This window comes from Marmota monax, unplaced genomic scaffold (genome assembly GCF_021218885.2).
Source record: "Marmota monax isolate L192 unplaced genomic scaffold, Marmota_monax_Labrador192_F-V1.1 WCK01_AAM20220418_F8-fsc00062, whole genome shotgun sequence".
NCBI lineage: Eukaryota > Metazoa > Chordata > Mammalia > Rodentia > Sciuridae > Marmota > Marmota monax.
In genome coordinates, this window is record NW_026695221.1 from 11,362,555 (window position 1) to 11,387,187 (window position 24,633).

The 24,633-nt window shown below is 39.5% G+C and overlaps 1 protein-coding gene and 1 pseudogene across 1 annotated transcript; one reads left to right on the top strand and one right to left on the bottom strand.

Annotated features, from left to right (window-relative positions):
• Positions 1-6,448: 6,448 nt before the first annotated feature.
• On the bottom strand, positions 6,449-6,748 carry LOC124085105 (translation machinery-associated protein 7-like). The gene has a single exon (XM_046432614.2). The coding sequence runs from the start codon at positions 6,746-6,748 to the stop codon at positions 6,554-6,556; it is 195 nt and encodes a 64-aa protein (XP_046288570.1). The 3' UTR covers positions 6,449-6,553.
• Positions 6,749-18,528: 11,780 nt separating this feature from the next.
• LOC124085161 (large ribosomal subunit protein eL43-like) lies at positions 18,529-20,999 on the top strand (annotated as a pseudogene).
• The last annotated feature ends 3,634 nt before the right edge of the window (positions 21,000-24,633 follow it).

A 24,633-nucleotide genomic window follows, 5' to 3' on the forward strand; every position in this document is an offset into this window, starting at 1 on the left:
AAGCAACAGAGATCACTCTGTTAGTTTGCTATTGTGGATATCAGCAAACCGACTATAAAGATTTCATGGAAAGATGAAAGACTCAAAAGAGTCAACATAATACTGAAGAGGAATAAATTCAGAAGAGTGAAACTTCCCAATATCAAGACTCACTATGAAGTTATGGTATTCAGGACCGTGTGGCATTGGTGAAAGTATAGACAAATCATTCTAGAAAATAAATTTGAGATTAGTGTCTGTCTGATTTTCTCAACATTGGTTGAGAGAGTAACTGGAATACACTATGCTCAATAACTACTTAGGGGCAGAAAGAATGAAGACTCCAGTAGGTTGAAAGATTAGTTTTCTGAAGGCCATGTCTGATTTTCAGGACTTATTATTTTAAACATTTTTGAGGAGAAAAGATAGCATTTCAGAAGAAAAGTGAACAGTACATTTTCTCCACAGTGGTCACTCTCTCTTCTTTTTGGTTCATCCTACATCTGCCCCTCAGCCTCCTCCATCTCTGGATGAGGAGAATCTTGTCCTAATGTGACTCAGGTCTAAGTGGGAAGTGTAGAACATGCAGCCAAAAATTAATCTTGTTAGGGAAACATTTTGTAGGAAGTGGAGATTCTACTGAAATGTTTCATCAACTGTCATTCCCATAATCTTTATCTGGCAGTCAATTATTGGCTCCAGAAAACAGACGTCTTCATGCAGCCAAACTTGGAGTTGGACTTCAAACTTTTTATTTAGCATGACTGAACTAACTTTTGGTAGAAGAACTATACTTTATACTCCAAACAGCTAAAAAGCAATTTTAGTCAGTATTTTCATTGCTGTGACCAAAAGAATGGACAAGAACAATTTATAGGAAGAAAAATTTATTTTGTCTCATGATTTCAGAGGTTCTATCCACAGTGAGCCTACTCCATCGCTCTGGGCCCACAGTGAGGTAGAAGATCACGGCAGAAGGACATGGTGGAGAGAAGCACTCAGAAAATGGCAACCAGAAAGCAGAGAGAGAGAGAGAGAGAGAGAGAGAGAGAGAGAGAGAGAGAGAGAGAGAGAGAGAGATCTTTACTCATCAGGGACAAAAATACATATCCCAAAGACACACCCTCAGTGACTTACTTTCTATGCCATACCCTACCCGCCTACAGTTACCACCCAGTTAATCCATATCAGTGAATTAATCCACCGATTAGTTTATACCTCTCATAATCTAATTATTTCATCTCACAAAATTCTTTTTAAATATTTTTTAGTTGTAGATGGGCACAGTGCCTTTATTTTATTTTTATGTGGTGCTGAGGCTTGAACTCAATGCCTTCCACATGTGAGGTGAGAACTCTACCACTGAGCTACAACCCCCACCCTGAAAATTCTTGCATTGTCTCACACACAAGCTTTTGGGGGATATCTCATATCTAAACCATAACATATGGTTTATTCTTAATTCTCAATTTTTGTTCCTTGTGGTGAAGAGACTGGAAATGCCACTTGATTATTTATGGACAGGAGAGATGCCTGGCCAATGAGTTGGAAAGGGATCCTGCATTCAATCTAAATTTTTCTTCAGGATGATGCAAATTTACTCTCACTTTTAACATGCTATCTTTTTAAGATGGTGGTTTCTTGTATTTATGAGCTCTTAATAGGGGTTTCAGGCTTTACTTAAGTACTTGTTCAAAGTCTGAATTTTGAGAAATGTATCACAGACATCAAAGTACATACATGGCTTAGAATTTTTGAATTCAGTTTAGCTTCAATGTCAAGAGTTGTCCTTGTGAGTGGTAAGGGACCTGGAGTATTCATGCTTTCACACTAATGAATCATTCACTTTGGAGTACTTCTAAAAGAATGCAAATTCTCAGGCACTCCCATGTAGGCAAAAATTAGTTAGTAGCATCTTGAGGTAAAGAACAGCAGAATATGTGTTTGTGTTTTGTGAGCACTTACTTGAAGGTAGTGTGCATAAAGATTTGATTACATGATATGAGGGTATATGGGCAGAGCATGATTTGTGCTCAGCTCCTAATTGACAGAGATGTTTTTATGTAACTGCTATGACATTAGTGACAACAGAACAGAACAAACAAAACAATCCGTATCATTTCTGAATTGTTCATTTGTATCTTGAGCTCTTCTCTTTTGGGTGTACTTATCTTTATTTTTGGGTTCTTCTGAGTGCAATTTTGTTTTTGCTAATTATAAATCAGTTACTTGCCCTTGGATGGAAAACAGACCTATTTTGCTGTTAATGGTGTCCTGGATTCTTCTGTCTTTGCTCTTCCCAGACCATTTGAGCTGGAACCACTGATTTCATCCTACTTATCCTGGTTCTATCTCATTTCTAACAAGAACTGGCAGTTTGCAACAGAACTCACCTTCCTGGGAGGGGGGTGCTACTCCTTGTCCTCTTGTCAGTTTTGCCTGGGGTGGCTCACATTTTACTCTGGCTATCCATTTGGGTTTGTGGGGTTGTGTTCCTGGCTGTGCTGCTCTCCTCAGTTTGATGTCCAAATCCATCCTCTGCCCTTGTCTTCCTGCTCTGTTCCTTGGAGTCTGACTAATGTTATCTGCGTTATCAAACTCTCTTGCCTTTGCCCTAGCAGGGAAGGAAGTGAATGAGGCAGGTATTATTGCCCTGGACTGTTCCCGTGGGAGTGCTGTGGACTGAATTTATCTATCTGGAGCTTCACCCAAGCTAAGTCATCCTGCCCACTCAGCTCTTTTGTCCACATTAGCTTAAATATGGCAAAAATGCCTCCGTTATCAGTCCTTCACCATCCCTTTGATTTTCCAACAATCTACACACAATATTGTAAAATGTTTGGGTTTGTTCTTCTTCACAGATGTTGCACCAGAGGGCTTAGCTGGTGAACCAGAGGGTCAGCTTTCCAAGTCTTTCTCTGGCCATCTCAGGGCTACTTACCTGCTTCAGTGGGCCACAGGAAAGATGCACATAGGTAAGATGAACATATGGTCAGCAGTCGTCTCTTCCCCTAATTGTCCTTGCAAAGGATGGCAGAGCAGAGTGTTCCGTCCTGAATTCTGGAGGTGTAGTGTCTACCGGCTCTCTTACTGACGTTACCTGTGGTGCAGGAGAGTGGGTTACGAAGACAGCCCTCAAGCAGAACAAGATGTCTCTGAATTGTTCTTGATTTGAGAATTTTTTTTGTTTACTTATCCAAAAAATTATACTCAAATATCCTGGGCTCCCATATCAGGGCAGTTCATTAATTAGTACAGAAAAATAAATGGATTAAGGAGAATCTATGTTGTTAAACTTTCTAGTTACTTCTCTGAGACTTTAAAAAAGTATTTTGTATCAACAAGATTTGAGTTACTGTTATGGCACTTTAGGAACAGATTTATACCATGTGACAATGTTTGTATGTGAGCCAACTATTTTTATGTTGGCCCATGGGAGGAAATATGACTTTGAGCAATTAATTCCCGTGAATGGACTGCTTTTTGGTCAAAAGTAGATGTTTCCTCTCTGACTGGGCACCTATTTTTCCCTGCCCCAAGAGGACAAGGAATGGGGTTAATATTTTTTTTGTGTGTGTGCTGAAAGTTCTTTCCTCACTCTTCTTCAAGGGGATGTCATGCTGCTTCCTGAATGAGCTGGGAAAGCAAACTGAGAGTATGTTGTGCTTTCTTCTCTATTTGGGGGAAGACCTAAAGATTCCTAACTCTGTTTGTGGCTGGGTTTATAAAATTTATGTGTGGAGGAAAAAGAAAGAACTAGAGAACTAGAGAAGGAATTAAAGAATTCGATTTTGGCTGTAGATCTAAGCTTTACATTAAAATAGATTTTATCACATTAAAACCTTATCTTTTGATCTCTTTCTGTTTGGCTCCTGTGTCTTATTTTTACATTAATTCTGTCCTCAGAGTGCTAATTAAGACCAGTGAATTGTTCTTATAACTTTCCCCCTTCTAACAATATTCTATCTATATGAAATAACCTCATGTTCATTGTTTAAAATTGGGGACCAAATTTTAGTTGGTCCTAACAATTTATCCACTGATATCACCTGCCTCTCCCCAAACAAGTGAGAATTTTCTGGTCTTTGTTTCCCCTGATTTCTCTGCCTGGAATGACCTGCACTCTTTTTCACAGATCAGATCTGAATTATCACTCAGAATTTATAGCAATAAGTTCACAGTGTAACATAACTTGACCATGCATTGCCATAGTAACCACGTTATAATGGGACATAGTTTCTGAGTAAAAATGTAGAATCAAGTAAATATACAGTCAATTAAAAGCAGAAAGATACATCATATATAAAAAACAAATAATTATCTTACAACTAAAATTTGGTCCCCAATTTTAAACAATGAACATGAGGTTATTTCATATATTGATTAATAGGAATCTCAGTGAACATTATTTATAATACATAGCCCATGAAAAACAGACCTTTGTCATAACATTGGCCATTTAAAATCTAGATTTAAACTATATTCATGTTAACTGAACACTAATTAATAACAATATCATTAGATTTAATAAACTTTAAAAAATTTGGGGGATTAAATTTGATGACCAATTATTTTACAAAACTGCCCAGAAAATGTTCAGTTGATACACATATTCAATATATAACTGTGTAGCAAGTGAATCCTGTTTGCTTATGTCACCATTACCAAACTTTAAAGTTTGTTTTATTGTCTTTTTAAATAGTTATTTATATGGAATAATAATGCATTTATTTAAAAAATTGTAATTTTATGATGGTAAAATGTTAATAGGATTCAGTGGGATATTTCCATATCTGAATAATGTTTAGTGATCAAAACAAAATTCCATTCTTCATCCTCCACATCTTTCTCAATCTCTAGTATTCACTAGTCTACTTTCAAGTCAACATCTTCTAGCTTCCACATATGAGAGAGAACATGTGGTACTTGTCCTTCTGTATCTGACTTCACTTAATATCCTACAATCCATGATAGGATTACATTCTTCTTTATGTCCAAATAATAGTTCATTGTGTATATATACCACATTTTCTTTATCCATTCATCTGTTCGTGGGCACCCAGGCCAATCTGATATTTAAACTATTGTGGTTATGCTATAACAAACATAGATATGCAAGTATTCTTTTGTATGCTGAATTCACTTCACTTAGGTCTATATCCATGAGTGGGATTGCTAGATTATGCTAGTTCTAATTTTAGACTTCTGAGAAGCCTCCAAACTATTGTGGTGGAAATAGTCTGATATTCAAGCTGGGTTCACGTAAAGCTACGTATTTGAAGTTCCTGCATTCCTAAATATGACAAAAATGCCTCCATTATCAGTCTTTCATTTTGTGTATGTTTTGCTTAAGAATGCAGGAATGTGCTGGGTGTGGTAGTGCGCACCTGTAATCTCAGTGGGTCAGGAGGCTGAGACAGGAGGATTGCCAATTCAAAGCCAGCCTCAGCAATTTAGCAAGGCTCTAAGCAACTCAGCAAGACCCTGTTTCTAAATTAAAAAAAAAATATATATATATATATATACACAAAGGGCTGTAGCTGTGGTGTGGTTAAGTGCCCCTGGGTTCAATCCCTGGTATGGGAAAAAAAAAGGTGCAGGAATGTATTTATATCCATTTAAGAAGAAAAGCAAAGGCATAACTTTTATAAGATAAAAAAGGTTTCGGAATCCCACAAAGGACTTTAGGTGTGAACATATGAAGAACATATGAGTATATTCTCTAGAGTCTATTCTTTGTTCTTCCCTCCTCCTCCTCCCAAACACTATCATAAAAGCAGCCTGCAAGGGAACAGATGAATCCAAATAGAGCACCCTTCTTTGTGGGAAGCAAGAACAAGGTCCATTCTCCATTCCTCAGTTGATGGTGGATGGGGTCTGTGAGACATTACAGGGCATACAAAAACCAAGGCACAGCCTGGATGTGGCCCTCCTGCACCCCTCCCTGAGTCCATCCATCTATCAGCAGTCAGAGTTCTTAGGTGAAACCACTATATCTGAAGAAGCTGGTTAACGTCAGCAAGAAGGGAGTTTACTGGGCAGAAATAGGCTATTGTTTGGGAAGAGGCAGGATTCAGGAGAAGGCAGGCAGGTGGAAATCGAGCCAAGTCACATCATGGAATCTGCCTGTCAGGATGCTGGCTGGCTCTTCCAAAACTGCCTCCATAGGCAGCTGAATGCTACTGGTGGCACCCTGATCACCACACACGAGAGCTAGGTGCTGGATTGTGCATCTCTACCTTTGACATTATGAACTCTCATTACCTCAGAGGCATTGACCCGACTGGAAGTACCTGATCAATAGAAGCTGGGCAATGTGTTCTGGGCAGTCTGCATCAGTGTGCAGAAATTCATCTAAGATCTAAGAGAGGATTCCTCCAAATAGGAGAACAAATATTCTTTTGTTGTGTGTGTATTATTATTATTATTTTGCAAAAGTTTATTAAATTTACAACAGACTCCAACCCAACACTTCATTCTAGCTATAGGTGGCAAAAGATGTTACAGCGGGGCTCCTGATGTCTAAATAGGAATGGAATCAACAGTCACCATCATTTCAGGCACAAGAATCGGCTTACTTTTTGCCAGATTTCTTAATTCCACCTGTGGCCAGGGGGCCCTTCCCCGCGGCCTTCGCTTTTAGCTCCTCAAGTTTCTTCTGCTCCTCTTTTTGTTTCTGTTTGAAAGCCTTCTCTTCCTCATCCAGCTCCTTGGCCTTCTTCTTAGGTTGTTTCAGGGGCTTCTTCTTGCCACCTTCCTGGCCAGACATGGTGCCTACCGTCCCTACCCCAAACCTTGCTCCTCCAAATATTCTTATTCTTCAACTCTCTGCCTAAATTTCACTTCCTGATGGAAACAACTCAATCTGATTTCACCTATTATTAAAACTTTTCATTTTTTTTGGGAATTTTTGGCTTGGGGTTTTCAGGCTACACGTGTAATGTAGATTGCAGCTTGAAACATAACCAACATGTGCTTGTGGTTAGGAATTCCCAGAGAAGCTGGTTTTGGATCACCAGGGCTGAGAAGAGCTGTGACATTTTTTTTTCTACTTCAGAGGTACTGAGAATGAAGGCTGCTCCACCCCGGGTTGGCTCTGGCATCCTCACAGAGGAGCACCAAGTCTCTAAGCCCCTACTGACCTGGTTCCTGCCTTCTTGTCTCTGCCCTCCCAGGAACTTACTTTCTTGGCAGCTCAGTCACGCATCGAAACTATGCTTTTTTGTTTGATTAATTCAGACTTCTAATGCATGCTGAATTGGAAGAAGATTTTCTGAAAGGGAAACTGCTCTATGGTTAGAAATGACTGGCTCTATACATATTTTTAGATTTTTAGGAATGAATGAATGAGTGAATGAATTAGTTTTATTTTATATTATAGTGAACAGAGGCAATTGATTTTGCTTTGTACCTTTTCTTGGTTATTGCTTTACATTTGCTGAAACTCTAAGGAGAGTTTAAAAAAATGCATTGAGTAGAAGAATTTAATTCTATAAGAGGATGCCATTTTTTTTTTAATTTTTAATTTTTTATTGTGGGTTGTTCAAAACATTACAAATTTCTTGACATATCATATTCCACACTTTGATTCAAGTGGGTTATGAACTCCCACCTTCACCCCATACACAGATTGCAGAATCACATCAGTTACACATCCATTGATTTACATATTGCCATACTAGTGTCTGTTGTGCTCCGCTGCCTTTCCCATCATCCCCCCTCCCCCCTCCCCACCTCTCCCCTTCCCTCTCCTCCTCTCTCTCTACCCCCTCCACTGTATAACCCTGAGGGTCTCCTTCCATTACCATGAAATTTCCCTTCTCTCTCCCTTTCCCTCCCACCTCTCATCCCTGTTAAATGTTAATCTTCTTCTCCTGCTCTTCGTCCCTACTCTGATCTTAGTTACTTTCCTTATATCAAAGAAGACATTTGGCATTTGTTTTTTAGGGATTGGCTAGCTTCACTTAGCATAATCTGCTCTAATGCCATCCATTTCCCTGTAAATTCTATGATTTTGTCATTTTTTAATGCAGAGTAATACTCCATTGTGTATAAATGCCACATTTTTTTTATCCATTCCTCTATTGAAGGGCATCTAGGTTGGTTCCACAGTCTTGCTATTGTGAACTGTGCTGCTATGAACATCGATGTAGCAGTGTCCCTGTAGCATGCTCTTTTTAGGTCTTTAGGGAATAGACCGAGAAGGGGAATAGCTGGGTCAAATGGTGGCTCCATTCCCAGCTTTCCAAGAAATCTCCATACTGCTTTCCAAATTGGCTGCACCAATTTGCAGTCCCACCAGCAATGAGCAAGTGTACCCTTTTCCCCACATCCTCGCCAGCACTTGTTGTTGTTTGACTTCATAATGGCTGCCAATCTTACTGGAGTGAGATGGTATCTTAGGGTGGTTTTGATTTGCATTTCTCTGACAGCTAGAGATGGTGAGCATTTTTCCATGTACTTGTTGATTGACTGTATGTCCTCCTCTGAGAAGTGTCTGTTCAGGTCCTTGGCCCATTTGTTGATTGGGTTGTTTGTTCTCTTATTGTCTAATTTTTTGAGTTCTTTGTATACTCTGGATATTAGGGCTCTATCTGAAGTGTGAGGAGTAAAGATTTGTTCCCAGGGTGTAGGCTCCCTATTTACCTCTCTTATTGTTTCTTTTGCTGAGAAAAAACTTTTTAGCTTGAGTAAGTCCCAGTTGTTGATTCTAGTTATTAACTTTTGTGCTATGGGTGTCCTATTGAGGAATTTGGAGCCCGACCCCACCGACTGTAGATGGTAGCCAACTTTTTCTTCTATCAGACGGCGTGTCTCTGATTTGATATCAAGCTCCTTGATCCATTTTGAATTCACTTTTGTGCATGGCGAGAGAAAGGGATTCAGTTTCATTTTGTTGCATATGGATTTCCAGTTTTCCCAGCACCATTTGTTGAAGATGCTATCCTTCCTCCTTTGCATGCTTTTAGCCCCTTTATCAAATATAAGGTAGTTGTAGTTTTGTGGATTGGTTTCTGTGTCCTCTATTCTGTACCATTGGTCCACCCGCCTGTTTTGGTACCAGTACCATGCTGTTTTTGTTACTATTGCTCTGTAGTATAGTTTGAAGTCTGGTATCGCTATACCGCCTGATTCACACTTCCTGCTTAGCATTGTTTTTGCTATTCTGGGTCTTTTATTTTTCCATATGAATTTCATGATTGCTTTCTCTATTTCTACAAGAAATGCCGTTGGGATTTTGATTGGCATTGCATTAAACCTATAGAGAACTTTTGGTAATATCGCCATTTTGATGATGTTAGTTCTGCCTATCCATGAACAGGGTATATTTTTCCATCTTCTAAGATCTTCTTCTATTTCTCTCTTTAGGGTTCTGTAGTTTTCATTGTATAAGTCTTTCACCTCTTTTGTTAGGTTGATTCCCAAGTATTTTATTTTTTTTGAAGATATTTTGAATGGAGTGGTTGTCCTCACTTCCATTTCAGAGGCTTTGTCGCTGATATACAGGAATGCCTTTGATTTATGCGTGTTGATTTTATATCCTGCCACTTTGCTGAATTCATTTATTAGCTCTAATAGTTTCTTTGTAGAGCCTTTTGGGTCTGCTAGGTATAGAATCATATCATCTGCAAATAGTGATAATTTAAGTTCTTCTTTTCCTATTTTTATGCCTTTAATTTCTTTCGTCTGTCTAATTGCTCTGGCCAGTGTTTCGAGAACTATGTTGAACAGAAGTGGAGAGAGAGGGCATCCCTGTCTTGTTCCAGATTTTAGAGGGAATGCCTTCAGTTTTTCTCCATTCAGAATGATGCTAGCCTGAGGCTTAGCATAGATTGCTTTTACAATATTGAGGTATGTTCCTGTTATCCCTAGTTTTTCTAGAGTTTTGAACATAAAGGGATGCTGTACTTTGTCGAATGCTTTTTCCGCATCTATCGAGATGATCATATGGTTCTTATTTTTAAGTCTATTGATGTGGTGAATAACATTTATTGATTTCCGTATATTGAACCACCCTTGCATCCCAGGGATGAATCCTACTTGATCATGGTGTACAATTTTTTTGATATGTTTTTGTATCCGATTCGCCAGAATTTTATTGAGGATTTTTGCATCTAGGTTCATTAGAGATATTGGTCTGTAGTTTTCTTTCTTTGAAGTGTCTTTGTCTGGTTTAGGTATCAGGGTGATGTTGGCCTCATAGAATGAATTTGGAAGTTCTCCCTCCTTTTCTATTTCCTGAAGTAGCTTGAAAAGTATTGGTATTAGTTCTTCTTTAAAGGTTTTGTAAAATTCTGCTGTATACCCACCCGGTCCTGGGCTTTTCTTAGTTGGTAGTCTTTTTATGGTTTCTTCTATTTCCTCAATTGATATTGGTCTGTTTAGGTTTTCTATATCCTCCTGACTCAATCTGGGCAGATCATATGACTTAAGAAATTTATCTATGCCTTCACTATCTTCTAATTTATTGGAGTATAAGGATTCAAAATAGTTTTTGATTATCTTCTGTATTTCTGAAGTGTCTGTTGTGATATTGCCTTTTTCATCCCGTATGCTAGTAATTTGAGTTCTCTCTCTTCTTCTCTTCACTAGCATGGCTAAGGGTCTGTCGATTTTGTTTATTTTTTCAAAGAACCAACTTTTAGTTTTGTCAATTTTTTCAATTGTTTCTTTTGTTTCGATTTCATTAATTTCAGCTCTGATTTTAATTATTTCTTGCCTTCTACTTCTTTTGCTGTTGTTTTGCTCTTCTTTTTCAAGGATTTTGAGATGAAGTATGAGATCATTTATTTGTTGGTTTTTTCTTTTTTTAAGGAATGAACTCCAAGCAATGAATTTTCCTCTTAGAACTGCTTTCAATGTGTCCCATAGATTCCGATATGTTGTGTCTGTGTTTTCATTAATCTCTAAGAATTTTTTAATTTCTTCCTTGATGTCTTCTATAACCCATTGATCATTCAGTAACCTATTGTTCATTCTCCAAGTGATGTATGCTTTTTCCTTCCTTCTTTTATCGTTGATTTTCAGTTTCATTCCATTATGATCAGATAAGATGCATGGTATTATCTCTACTCCTTTATATTGTCTAAGAGTTGCCCTGTGACATAATATATGATCTATTTTTGAGAAGGATCCCTGTGCTGCTGAGAAAAAAGTGTAACTGCTTGATGTTGGGTGGTATGCTCTATATATGTCAATTAGGTCTAGGTTATTAATAGTGTTATTGAGTTCTATAGTTTCCTTATTCAACTTTTGTTTGGAAGATCTGTCCAGTGGCGAGAGAGGTGTGTTGAAGTCTCCCATGATAATGGTATGGTGGTCTATTAGACTCTTGAACTTGAGAAGAGTTTGTTTGACGAACATAGCTGCACCATTGTTTGGGGCATAAATATTTATGATTGTTATGTCTTGTTGGTGTATGGTTCCCTTAAGCAGTATGTAGTGTCCCTCTTTATCCCTTTTGATTAACTTTGGCTTGAAATCTATTTTATTTGATATGAGTATGGATACTCCTGCTTGTTTCCGAAGTCCATATGAGTGATATGATTTTTCCCAACCTTTCACCTTCAACCTATGTATATCTTTTCCTATCAAATGCGTCTCCTGTAGGCAGCATATTGTTGGGTCTTGTTTTGTGATCCATTCTACTAGCCTGTGTCTCTTAATTGGTGAGTTTAAGCCATTAACATTTAGGGTTATTATTGAGATATGGGTTGTTCTTCCAGCCATATTTGTTTATTTCTGTTACTAAACATGGTTTGTTTTCCTCTTTGATTATTTTCCTCCGCTTTACTGTCCTACCTCCCACTGTTGGTTTTCATTGTTATTTTCCATTTCCTCTTCCTGTAATGCTTTGGCGAGGATGTTTTGAAGAGATGGTTTTCTAGCTGCGAATTCTTTAAACTTTTGTTTATCGTGGAAGGTTTTAATTTCATCTTCCATCCTGAAGCTTAATTTCGCTGGATACACAATTCTTGGTTGGAACCCATTTTCTTTCAGTGTTTGAAATATGTTATTCCAGGATCTTCTAGCTTTCAGAGTCTGTGTTGAAAGATCAGCTGTTATCCTGATTGGCTTACCCCTAAATGTAATCTGCTTCCTTTCTCTTGTAGCTTTTAAAATTCTCTCCTTATTCTGTATGTTGGGCATCTTCATTATGATGTGTCTAGGTGTGGATCTCTTATGATTTTGCACATTCGGCGTCCTGTAGGCTTGTAGGATTTGGGATTCTGTCTCATTCTTCAAGTCTGGGAAGTTTTCTCCTATTATTTCATTGAATAGACTGCTCATTCCTTTGGTTTGGAGCTCTGTACCTTCCTGTATCCCAATGACTCTTAAGTTTGGTCTCTTAATGTTATCCCATATTTCTTGGATGTTCTGCTCATGGTTTCTTAACAGTCTTGCTGAGCTGTCTATGTTCTTTTCCAGTTGAAATACTTTGTCTTCATTGTCTGACGTTCTATCTTCTAAGTGTTCTACTCTGCTGGTAGTATTCTCCATTGAGTTTTTAAGTTGGTTTATTGCTTCCTGCATTTCTAGGATTTCTGTTTGTTTGTTTTTTATAACCTGTATCTCCCTGTATAGTTGATCCTTTGCTTCCTGGATTTGTTTGCGTAATTCATTGTCGAAGTGATCTTTCATTGTCTGATTTTGCTGTTTAATGTCTTCCTTGATACTCCAGATCATCTGAAGCATGTATATCCTGAATTCTTTATCTGACATTCCATCTGCTGCAGCTGTTACCTCTTCTAAAGTTGCGTTGACCTGCATTGCTTGTGGTCCTTTCTTTCCTTGTCTTTTCATACTGCTTGCGTATCTTTCCTGCAGGCGCGGGCGGCGGCTCTGCTCTCTCCTTATTCCAATTGGGGTGTCGTGGCTACCACGCCGGCAGGTCACTGGGCCTGTTCTGGGCGCTGGCGGCGGCTCTGTTCTGCCGCTACTCCAATTGGGGTGACAAGTGTACCATGCCGGCAGGCCACCGGGCCTGATCCGCCAGTCGGTTGCAGGTTTGCCTACCCTGCAGGCGCGGGCGGCAGCTCTACTCTGCCCCTACTCCAAATGGGGTGACGTGTCTGTCGTACCGGCAGGCCACTGGGCCTGTCCCGCTGGTCGGTCACAGATCTGCCCACCTTTCGGGCACAGGTGGAGGCTCTGCTCTGCCCCTACTCCAATTGGGGTGTCGTGACTACCCCGCCTGCAGGAAGCTGGGCCTGTTCCTGGCACGGGCAGCGACTCTGCTCTGCCCCTACTCCAATTAGGGTGGTGTGTGTACCACACCGGCAGGCTCCTGGGCCTGATCCGCCGGTCTGTTGCAGGTCTGCCTACCTTGGAGGCGCGGGCGGCGGATCTGCCCTGCCCCTCCTACCACGCCTGCGGACCCCTGGGCCTGATCTGCAGGTTGGTCACAGGTCTGCTCACCCTGCGGGCACGGGTGGCAGTTCCACTCCGCCCCCACTCCAATTGGGGTCACTTGACCACCACACCGGCAGGGCCTGATCCGGGCGTGGGAGAAGGATCTGCTCTGCCCCTACTCCAGTTGGGGTGACGTGTGTACCACACTGGCAGGCCACTGGGCCTGACCCGCCAGGCTGTCACAGGTCTGTTTACCTTGCAAGCGCGAACGGCGGCTCTGCCCTGCCCCTCCTACCACGCCCATGTACCACTGGGTCGCAGGTCTGCCCACCTTGCGGGTGCGGGTGGCGGCTCCGCTCCGCCCCCTCTCCAATTGGTGTCACGCGGTCACCATGCTGGCGAGCCGCTGGGCCTGCTCCGGGTGCTGGCGGCGGCCCTTCTCCTCCCCTCTGGCTCGACGACAAATTGAGGAGACTCGGGTGTCTGTGCCTCACCCCCCCTACCAGGAGACCAACTGTTTATGTTGCCGCTGGTATTGATGAAGTTCTCTCCTCCGCCGCTTTCTGATGACATCAGATCTCTGCCATGTTGGTATCCTATGCGAATGGCAGCATTTCGTTCCCCTTGCCGGGCAACCAAAGCAACAGGTGAGTCCTGACCGGCCCTCAGCAGGACCCGGACCGAGAAGCAGTTTCCGTGGGCTCCTAGCCCCGGGCCAGGGAAGTTCCGGGAGCCGGAACTCGGCTGCTCCGTGCTCGGTGTAAGCTCCTATAAGTGTAGTCTCCAAGAAGCAGTCCCCGCGGGCTCAGTTCCGGGAGCCGGAATTCGGCCGCTTAGTGCTTGGTGTATGCTCTGATAGGAGCAGGGTCCAAGAAGCAGCCTCCGCAGGCTCCGCAGCCCTGGGCCAGGGCGGTTCCGGGACGGTTCCGGGAGCCGGAACTCGGCCGCCCCGCGCTCGGTGTTCACTCCGATAAGATCAGATTCTAAGAAGCACCCAGGCGCTGAACCCTAGCAATCTGTCTGCAAGCCGCAGGCGAATTGCAGCCTGAAATTACCTGTTCTATGGCTGAATGAGCTGCGGTCAGTCGAAAACAGGTATGGTGACGTCAGCTTTCCAACATGGTGGCTGCTGGCCTCCTCTGTGGTCTGACCGGTGTGGAGAACCGAGATGGACCGCTTCCTTCCCCCGTCTCGAACCCAGAATTCAGCCCTGAGTACGGTGCTTGCACGGCTGGCAGAAACTGCAGCGCTGTATCCCTGCGTCGCTATCTCCTCGTTTCCCAGCACGCGCTGCAGACTCTAGCCGCGGGGGCAATTTGCTGAATAAGCAGTGTTACCCTCCGTGCGACAAACCTCTCGCGTTTGAGTCCCCGTAGCCGATCCTCGTGCGATGGAAATCCTTCCTCCAGGTTCCGGAGCACCCCACTATTGCTGGAAATTCCTAACAAGATATCCTTTAGCCGTCCTGACTTGTCATACTCCCACACAGTGAAGCAGCACACGGGGGCAATGCACTCCCCTCGCTGCCATCTTCCAGATCTCACTCGTTCTTGAGAATAATTTTTTTTTCATTCTTTATACCTCTCTCTCCTTTGCATCTTCCTTCTAGTGGTGAAATGCCCAGGATTCAGTCCTTAGACCTCTCTTCTCTATCTGCACATACTGCCTTTGTGATAGGATTCATCCAGTCTCTTTGTCTGGAAGCACTTTTGCATCTGCTACTGATTGGCTTCTTCCAAAAAGGACACAGGGTCATTCAGAGGAGGCATCCTTTGGTTTGCAGGCAGAGATCTGGCAGACTGGCTGTTCCTCCTTCAGCCTTGAGGGCTATTACCCTTGAAAGGTCCAAAAATTTACAGTCATTCCTCCAATTCCGCCTAAAAAAACGTGACCTCCTTAGCAGAGACCAGAGCAAACTGCCATTTTTTTTCTTAATAAAAATAAATCAGTACATTCAAAATTGAAACATGAAGGAGATTTTCTGGATAGAGAGTAGTTATTGAACTAATATCCAAAATCTTTACTGAAGGATCCTCTGCCCTTCATCCTTTGTTTTTCTGCCATACAATAGGAGGCAGGCCTCAGAAGGTCTTTGCTCCCCCTTAACATGGGACAAGTGACTCATGCAGCAAGGCTGCAGACTTTCAAATGAGTCTTCTAAAGTGATTGCCCTAAAGTCCAGGGACTCTCTGGATTGTATCTACACACACACACACACACACACACACACTATACACTGTATGTCCAAGTGTGGCCCAAGCCATCAGAGTGGCCTATCAATTTAGGATATTCTCATAAACCTTTAAGGGCTTTGTTTATATAGCAGCAGAGTATACTAATAATAGTAAAATCTTTTGACATATAGTAGGCATGAGTTTACAGCTCTGCTCTTTTATTAACTATGTGAATTTGAGCTAATTATTTTACCTTGTCAAACTCCGTTTAGTTAAGTAAAATAGAGATCATACCAATCTCATGTGGTTGCTACAAAGATAAATATATATATAATTCATGGAAGCACTTATCATAGTACCAAATACTCCCTTTTTTCCAGTTGGTTACTTCCCTTTTTAAGGAGTCATTTTACCAAATACAGTTTATTTGTTTTTGAAAAATCTATACAGTAAATTAGGACAAAGAAAAGAGAACTACTTCTTGAATTGTGCACAGTAAGTTAGGTTGTATTAGTTCATTCAACAGATAGAATAACCAAGTCCCAAAGACTGTAACTTGCTGCTTATAAAGTGAATATTTCATAAAAATTTGTTCAAATGTCATTAAATTTTTAAAAATATTTTATCCCCTCTCACAGATTAGTTTTGCAGCTTTTCTACCTTTCCCAGTCTGATTGATAGGAGTCTTGAAGTTTACTCTGTGGAGAGTCTGAACCAGAAGAACCTGGGCTCAGACACCAGGCACAGCCACGAACAAGGGGACTGAGCTGGAAAGACAGATCACATAAATTCTAGAGGTTTCTACCAGCTCTCTAAATACTGGAGGTGTCATTATTAAGGTCCCTCTTCTTCTAGTCTCTTGAACTAGAAGACTGGAGTCACTTCTCTGTTGAAAATGACCAGTTTGAAGAAAAATGCTGAAGTTAGTGTTCCTTCAAAAAATAGCCCTCACAAACCACAGAGGAGTGAAATCTCCCAGTGTCCACAGGTGGCCCTAGCTCACAGAGAGGCCTATTGACTTAGGATAGTCTTAGCTTCAAGAGAACAGCCAAGGACCCCCAAGCTGTTGGAGAAAGCTTACAATGTGACTCACTGAAACTCAGAAGAAACAACTCTAAATGATAGTAATCATCTAACTGCAGCGGCTTCTTGAGGTGGAAAACTGTCTAAGGTGAACACAGGGACTCACCTTTTTGTATTGGTCAGTTTCATTGTGTGGGTGGTAGCTGGAAATTTTCACACAGGCTGACCACAGAGCTTGCTCCTGTACTGAAGCTTTTGGTTGGAAGCCCTGGAACAGGGGTTTTTGTTTGTTTGTTTTTTAAGACAACGTTCTGCTGGAATGGGGAATGAACACCAGAAGACAATTTACCAGGAATTCTCTTGGGTCTACTCTTCACTTACCAAATCTTTGCATTTGGCAGGTACTGTCCACCACCTTCTGTGCCCAGATTTTCTAGCTGGGCCCTGCTGTGCCATAGTAGGAAAGGGGTGGCACACCGCTGTTTGTCACTGGTCAGCTCAATGTACTGACACAGACTTCTGGGCTGCCAGTTCTTCTCTTTCCAAAAGCTGTGGGTTCAGACAGAACAGCAGTTGGCAAAGTCTACTAACCTCATTTTGGCACCAGGCTCCTGCAGCTTGATATTGACATCTACTTCCTGGGATAGGCGGGTTTATCACCTGGACTTTGAGCCTAAAAGGATGGGATTGGTATAGGTTGGGAATGATCTTTAAGGAAAGAAGTGGGTGTAGCACAAAAGCCTTTGGCTTTGGTTTTTCCATCATCACTTTTCCAGGAAGGAAAAATTGATGTTTTTCTCAATTTTGTAGTGAGAAGTTGACACGCCCTCAATGGCTAATTTATTAAGTAAATAGCATTGCAAGAAAAGGGCCAGGTCTCCTATCCCCCAGCAGTTCCTCTCTTTCCCTTTTTATAAGACTTCACTTTTTTAGAGCAGTACTAGGTTCACAGAAAAACTGACAGAAAATTGCTCAAATTTCCTGTAGACTTCCTGACCCCCTATGTACAATCTCCTCCATTCTTACCACCTTATACTAGGTGGTAAATTTATACAGTGGATGAACCTACATTGCCACTTTATCACCTAGAGTTCATAGTTTACATGAGGATTCACTTTGAGTATTGTACATTCTATGGCTTTGGACTAATTTATAATGATATATATATATCCACCATTATAGTGTTGTACAGGGTAGTTTCATGCCCTAAAAATCCTCTGCACTCTGCTACATTCTCTTTAGTCAGGATTTTTGTAGTGGCTGAAAAAGTTGAGTTTACAAAATAATACATATAATAGTGGTTTGAATGGGTTCCTTAAGGGATGGAATTCAGTGAAGAAATAAAAGCAACATTTATCTAGCAAATACTATGTGCTAGGCACTAATAGTATCTAATCAAGAACTTTGAAGGAGGGGAGTGGAAAACATCTCACAGAGGATAATTATCTTGCTTTGAAACTTTTGAAGCTCTTATCCTTGAAAAGATTATTGTGCCCTAAATACCAAAATTCAAATATTTAATATTTTAATTTTTCAAGGTAATAAAAATTAACTTGAAGACAAAATAGCTGTTTTCTAGTTTTTTTCCTTGAAAAATTATAGAATTGACAATAATTTAAGCTGAACCTTCTCACTTCATTTTTGCCTCTCTTTTTTTTTTTTGGTCTCTAAAATGCATATTTCAGACAACGGTTTTTAAAATTATGAGTTATAATTAAAAAAATGGATCATGTCAACAACTCTCTGGAGGAACACTCTTGAGAAAAAGCCAGGGACAGTGAAAAGGACTTGAGCAATATGGGGGAATCCTGAAGCTATGGACTTGATCACCCGTACCAGGGACCACTTCAGGCTCAGTCTCTTGAGGTCCCTGGGGGGTAGGCAGCAGGACACCTGAGAGCATACACTCTGCAGTGGCATCTGCAAAAAATAGGATATTTGCTGAGTGTGGGCATGCAGAGACATCAGGGTGGAGTCCCAGGATAGTCAGAGTGAGGACATGGCAGCTCAGACAGCTGGCTGTAAACAGAGAATATCTATGGTAAGAGCAGGAGCTGATTCTCTAAATAACTTGCCAGGCTGTGGGCCAGGACAATGTAATTACAGGAAGGCCTGCCCTGGAGTAGGTCTTTACTGGTAGAGGATGTCGATCTTGGACTTCACCTGGGACTGGTGCCAGGCTACTCTCCCTAGGCCATCCCTGAATAGGTGGAACCCTGTGGTTTTATGCTGCCCTCTCATTATTGAGGTGTGGGAGGTGGTAAGGGGGTGGAATGGGGCCAGGCTACCCATATAATTGGTATGGAATTTGGTTTGATTTTTTAAAAATGTTCCATTTTTTTTTTTGCTTCGGGTCATATTAGAGATATAAGACTTGGTTATGATTGCTTCCCTTCATGGTAATCTTTCATTGCCCCAAACTGCTCTGCATTTAGTACAAATTTTATCTCCCTGACCCTGGCCTTTTAAAAAAGTGTTTTAAAAAAAGTGTTAGAATTTCCTTTTAGACCAATATTAGAAAAATGATGAACATTAAAATTTATACCCACAAATTTCAGAGATTTTCATACCCCACTGGAGTTCTAGAAGTTACAGAAACTCGAATTTTCTGCAAAATAGGAAAATAATACATTTTTTCCAGATGCTGTAGTAAAGTCTGTGTCTTCCCTGGTCACATAGAAGGAGTTGTCTTTATAGGGAGGGAGTGGGAACAGAGAGTGGAAGGTGGGCATCTGAGGAAGTATTTTTTTAAAAAACTTTTTTTAGTTGTAGTTGGACACAATACCTTTATTTTATTTATTTATTTATATTGGGTGCTAAGGATTGAACTCAGTACCTTGCATGTGCTAGGGAAGTTGTTTTTAGGAAGGCATTAAAATTTAAATTGCATGTTTATGGAAAAACCATAAAGGATTGCAGACTCAGAGAAAATAAATTTTCAATGACAAAGGATTTGGGTACTAGAGGAAGACAATTGTTTGCTTCTTGGAAGTGTCATTTATATGAATTCTAGAAAATTGCCAATCCCATAAATTTCAGTTTTCTCATTTGTAAAATTAGTATAATAATAAAATGTATTTCGGTAAGAGTTATGGAAGACAAAGTATATGCACTTAGTGTGTTCCTTGACTTACATTAAGTACCCAATAGAAATTATTCATTCATATTATTATTAATTTGAAAAAGTTCAACTTAAATATTTATTTTTTAGCACATATCAAAATTATATTTCCTTTATTAATGAAACAACCAGCAAGAAGACAAGGATGTTCCTAAGAGCATTTGAGACACAAGGACACACACACAATTTTATGTATGTATATAGTATATAAATTCAAAAACATATGTGTAAATAGTGAAGATAATGATGTTAAAATAAGATTTTGTGTTAGATATATGATTGAATAATGTCATACAGAACAATAAAATCATATTGCCTTAAGGATTAACTGATATATTGAGCTATGCAAATAGTAATGATATTAATTTATATAAAATTTTCACCTTATGAGATTATAAAAGGACTGACTCTTTACCCATTGTGAATTGTTAATCAAATATATTATGATGTCCTCCAAGAGTGTCAAATTAGAGTCAAAGAGGTATTTTAGAAAATGCTGTAGTTTGATATTCAAGAATCAACTATCTATTTACATTTTTTTCATGTTCATAATTGATTTGTTTTTAAAGTTATTAAGGGCAATTTTGGAAGATACTGTACAACCTAGAAGACATTATGATTTTAAAATATGAGAAGGCAAAGAAGGAAATGTATGAATGGAAAAGATATCTTCTATCACACCTAGAAGATCATACACAATAGAGGGATTTAGAATGAATAAAAATTGGTGTGCTGGCTGTTATTATTTGTATATTGTAAAATTTGACTTTAAATTTTATTTTAAAATGTAATCTCTTATTGCATCTTCAAAATAAGAGCAGACAAAAAGGAATGAGAAAAATAAGCAAAAAGTTCTGGAAAGCTGAAAATAATATAACCCAAATCAAACCAAAACAAAGCAAACCAAACCAAAGAAACAAAACAAAAAAACCCAAAACAAAAGCAAAAACCGAATTAAAATAGAAGGGTTGAAATAAAAAGGTGAGGAAATTTTCCATAAACAATAAGAAGACAAAGACAAAGAAAGGAAAGTAGGTTCTCTGGTCTCGGGCCTAAGTCTTGGAGATACGGCTAAACACACTAAGAAAGTCAGAATCGTTGGTAAATATGGGACCCACTACTGTGCCTCCCTCTGGAAAATGATGAAGAAAATTGAAATCAGCCAGCACGCCAAGTACACTTGTTCCTTCTGTGGCAAAACCAAGATGTAGAAGAGACGGGCTGTGGGGATCAGGCACTATGGTTCCTGCATGAAAACAGTGGCTGGTGGTGCCTGGACCTACAACACCACCTCTGCCGTCAAGGTCAAGTCTGCACTCAGAAGGTAGAAGGAATTGAAAGACCAGTAGAAAGTTCTACAATAGAGCAAAATTGTGGTTTGTTTAAATTGTATAAAGTGATTTGTAAGTTGAAGCCCTTCTAATTTGAATTGGAAAATTTTGCTGAGATGGGTTAGTGTAATTCAGGTCTTTTTTTTTTTTTTTTCTCCAGTAGTCAGATGATAATGGCATGAAACTAAGACTTACAGCTTAGGTATATGTTTAGCTTTTTTTTTTTTTTTAAACCATTGTTCAACTTCTCAGAGATACATTGACATATTGTGCAAAATTTGTTTTAAAGGTAAAATGTGCTAAAATACACTAAAGATATACAAAAATTGCTTCTTTTGGTGTTTCATTTGACTGTACATTGTATCAATGCCTTTAGAACATGTGAAATAGTTATATAACAAATTTGAATGTGTCTGCCATCCTTTTTTTTTTTTTTAGTTTTCACTCAAGGGTTCATAGATTGAATTCAATTTAATACAGATGGTAACAAAAAAGCATAAGTTCCTTGGAGGGATTTACTAGTTATGACTAGTTCTTTGGTGGTTATCATCTTTTTCTCAGCCATGTCTAAATAGCCATCTGTGGTAGGGACTCCAAAATCAGAGTAATTCTTCATGAATGTAAAGGTTATAAAACATAGATTTCCTTTACTCTTAGAATAAAGACCTTTGTGACTTTTCTTGAATTGACCCCTTTCTGCTAAATCTTGCTTTTGCCCGTTAGTGACTTTTTGTTATTGTTGTTGTTTCAAATAGCTTATACACAGATGTTTCCTTCATCTATATAAGAGCTGGCTCTGGCACGAATATCACTTCAGAGCAGTGCTTCTTAACTGGGTCAACCTCTTCTAAACCCATAAATAACGGGTTAGATTTTTTTGTTTGGATTATTGTTTCAACAGAATTTAGCTTATTGTAGTGTACCCAGGACCAAGCATAATTCCTTGCACTTAACCTGCATGAGTAATGAGTAAATGTGGTCTTGTTTTTACAAAAAAAGAAAAAAAAAAGGAAAATAGGAAGGAGAGGAATAATAAAATGATATATTTACTAAATTTAATCAACAAAAATAAGGTTAAGGATTATAAATTCTAGGGGAGGTGTTTGAATGAAACGTTCTTAAATTTGAGGAATTAATAATGTTAACAATATTGAGTGTCTACTACCTGATAGGCATATGATCTTATCTCTCTGCCCTACATTCATCTCTAGATCAAGAAAAATCAGTCAACATAGTGATATTATGTTAAAGGGAAAAAGCATATATAATAGAAATATACACTGAAGTATTTTTGTTTGAAATAATATAAGTATAGGATTTGCTTTAAAATGCTTTAGCAAAAAACCATGTAGTGATATATGAAAAAGACTGTTAAAATAAAGATAACTGTTGATGTTGGATAATGGATTTAAGACGTGAAATGTACTGTGAGGTTGTACATTTATGTGTTTGGACAAAGTCCATAATAAAAAATAAAAAGGCAATTAAACAGTAAAAAGAAGTAACATTGATGAATCAGTCATTTGGCAAATTGAATTGGCTTCTGAGAGAGAACCCTCCCAGAGGGTCTGGTAACTTACTGGGTGGCGAGGATAATAAGAGAGAAGGAATACAGGATGGGCTCAGATATTGATACCTTTGTTAGGTTGAAAACATGAGAGAAAGAAAATATTTTAGGAATAAGATAAATGTATTACCCATGGCTGAGTTTTACGTGTTTGTGAGATATTCAAGTAGAGGCATTTGATTGTCTATTGAGAATACAGAACATAAGTTGGAGCTGGACATGAACATGTGACAGCTGTCAATTGTATAGCATGGGTTCACCTTCGCCAATTTAGATTGAATGCATGTTTATCTCTAGAGCTTTCATTGGCCAATGCAATGAAATATGTTTATTAAAGATAAATTAGGTTCTATTGACCATGGGTCCATAAGCTGTTTCAGGGCTGGAAGTTCCAGCTTGCCAATGCTGTTTGAAATAATAATTAGATTATAATAATCTAATAATAAAAATCATTGCACCTGATTTCAGTAGAGCCTAGGTGGTTTCAATAGTTCAGGTTGGTCACATTGGTGAATATTGCCTATAAGACCAGTTCATTGTAAGAACAGCATACTTAAGTCTTCTTGGCACCAAAAAGGTTCCCACAGACGTCGTTGGTGGTTCTGCTCTGGAAATCTCTGGACTTCTCTCAATGTATCCTTTGGCTGTTTCTGTACTGTATACTTTACTTGTAACAAAGTTTGGTGTATCTAAATGGTTTGAGTCTTGTGAGTTCTTTTACTGATTAAATATGTAAGGTAATTAACTCATAATAAACTCATTAATAAATGACATTTGAGCCCTAGAAGTGGATGAATTTGTTCCAGAAAATTGTATGGGATGGAGAGATAAGAAAAACGACGTTGGAAATTTGAGGAACTTCATTCAGTATTTAATGATGGATGGGGAGGAAGCCATAACATCAGGAGGTAGATAAATCAGGCTTGCACATTCCTGTTTACAGAAGAGAAAATCTCAGGTTAAAAACATTTGGACTTTTCAAGGCCACACAACCAGTTACTTATGAGTTCCAAGCCTGACTTCTTCAACTATAGCCCATTGCATATTGGTTAAAACTAGTTTTTTGAAAATAGTTCCCTAGAGAAAGCTTTAAAGAGTATAGCCAAATGTTACAGGGAGGTTCTGTGGCTTTTCTGACCAGTAGAGATGTTAAATAGCAGAGATTCTCCACCATCCTGCAATTAGGGTTTCTGAGACATCTCTGCCCAACAGGGAGTGTCTATCACTTTATTCAAGATTTGTGAACCTTCAGGTTTAGGACTTATTTAAAAAAAATCAATTGACATTCCCACTAGTGCCTAGAATAGCCTCCCCTTCATCAAACTGCCTTTCAGTAAGGCCATGTTATCTTCTTGCATTTTTCTCCTGTAGCACAATCTTGGAACATCATGTGCCCTTAACACACCTTGAAAGCATTTATTTTACATTGCTAGTGCTGGTATAATTTGCTTTTTTATAGCACATATATTCCTGAGATGAATGTCACTTAAAAATGGATTCCTATTTTAAGAGCCCCAAACTGTGGGCTATGTTGAAACTGAGCTCTGGGCAGCTCTTAACTTCAGAAGGCTTTGCAGCTCTTTCTGTCACGGAGTAACTTTCCTTTGCCAGTCTTTAAAATGACAGGAGGCTTCTTTTAGTCAGTAAGAATCTTGATCCTGGAAGTTATGCTCAATAGGCACACATCACCTAATGTCACAGAGTCAGTATTAGCATATTTAAGTGTCAAGATGGGCACAGTGGAGTATGCCTGTAATCCCAGAAATTTGGGAGGTTGAGATGGGAGATAGGAGACTGCAAGTTTAAAGTCAGCCTTGGCAATTTATCAAGGCCCTATGCAACTCAGAGACCCTTTCTCAAAATAATATAAATAAATAAATAAATGAATGAATGAATGACAAGGGATGTAGCTCAGTGGTTAAGCACCACTGGATTCATCCCAGTTTAAAAAAAAAAAGCCCAAACACAAAAATATAGTAAAACTAGTTTTGTGTAATCTACATTATTACTTGTCTTTTAGAAATGGGTATACCACATAGCAATTTATAGGAAATCTCTAATGAGTTCCTTCAGTATTTGAAAAAA

Coding starts and splice junctions, on each gene's coding strand:
- LOC124085105 (XM_046432614.2), bottom strand. CDS start 6,748: ATGTCTGGCCAGGAAGGTGGCAAGAAGAAGCCCCTGAAACAACCTAAG.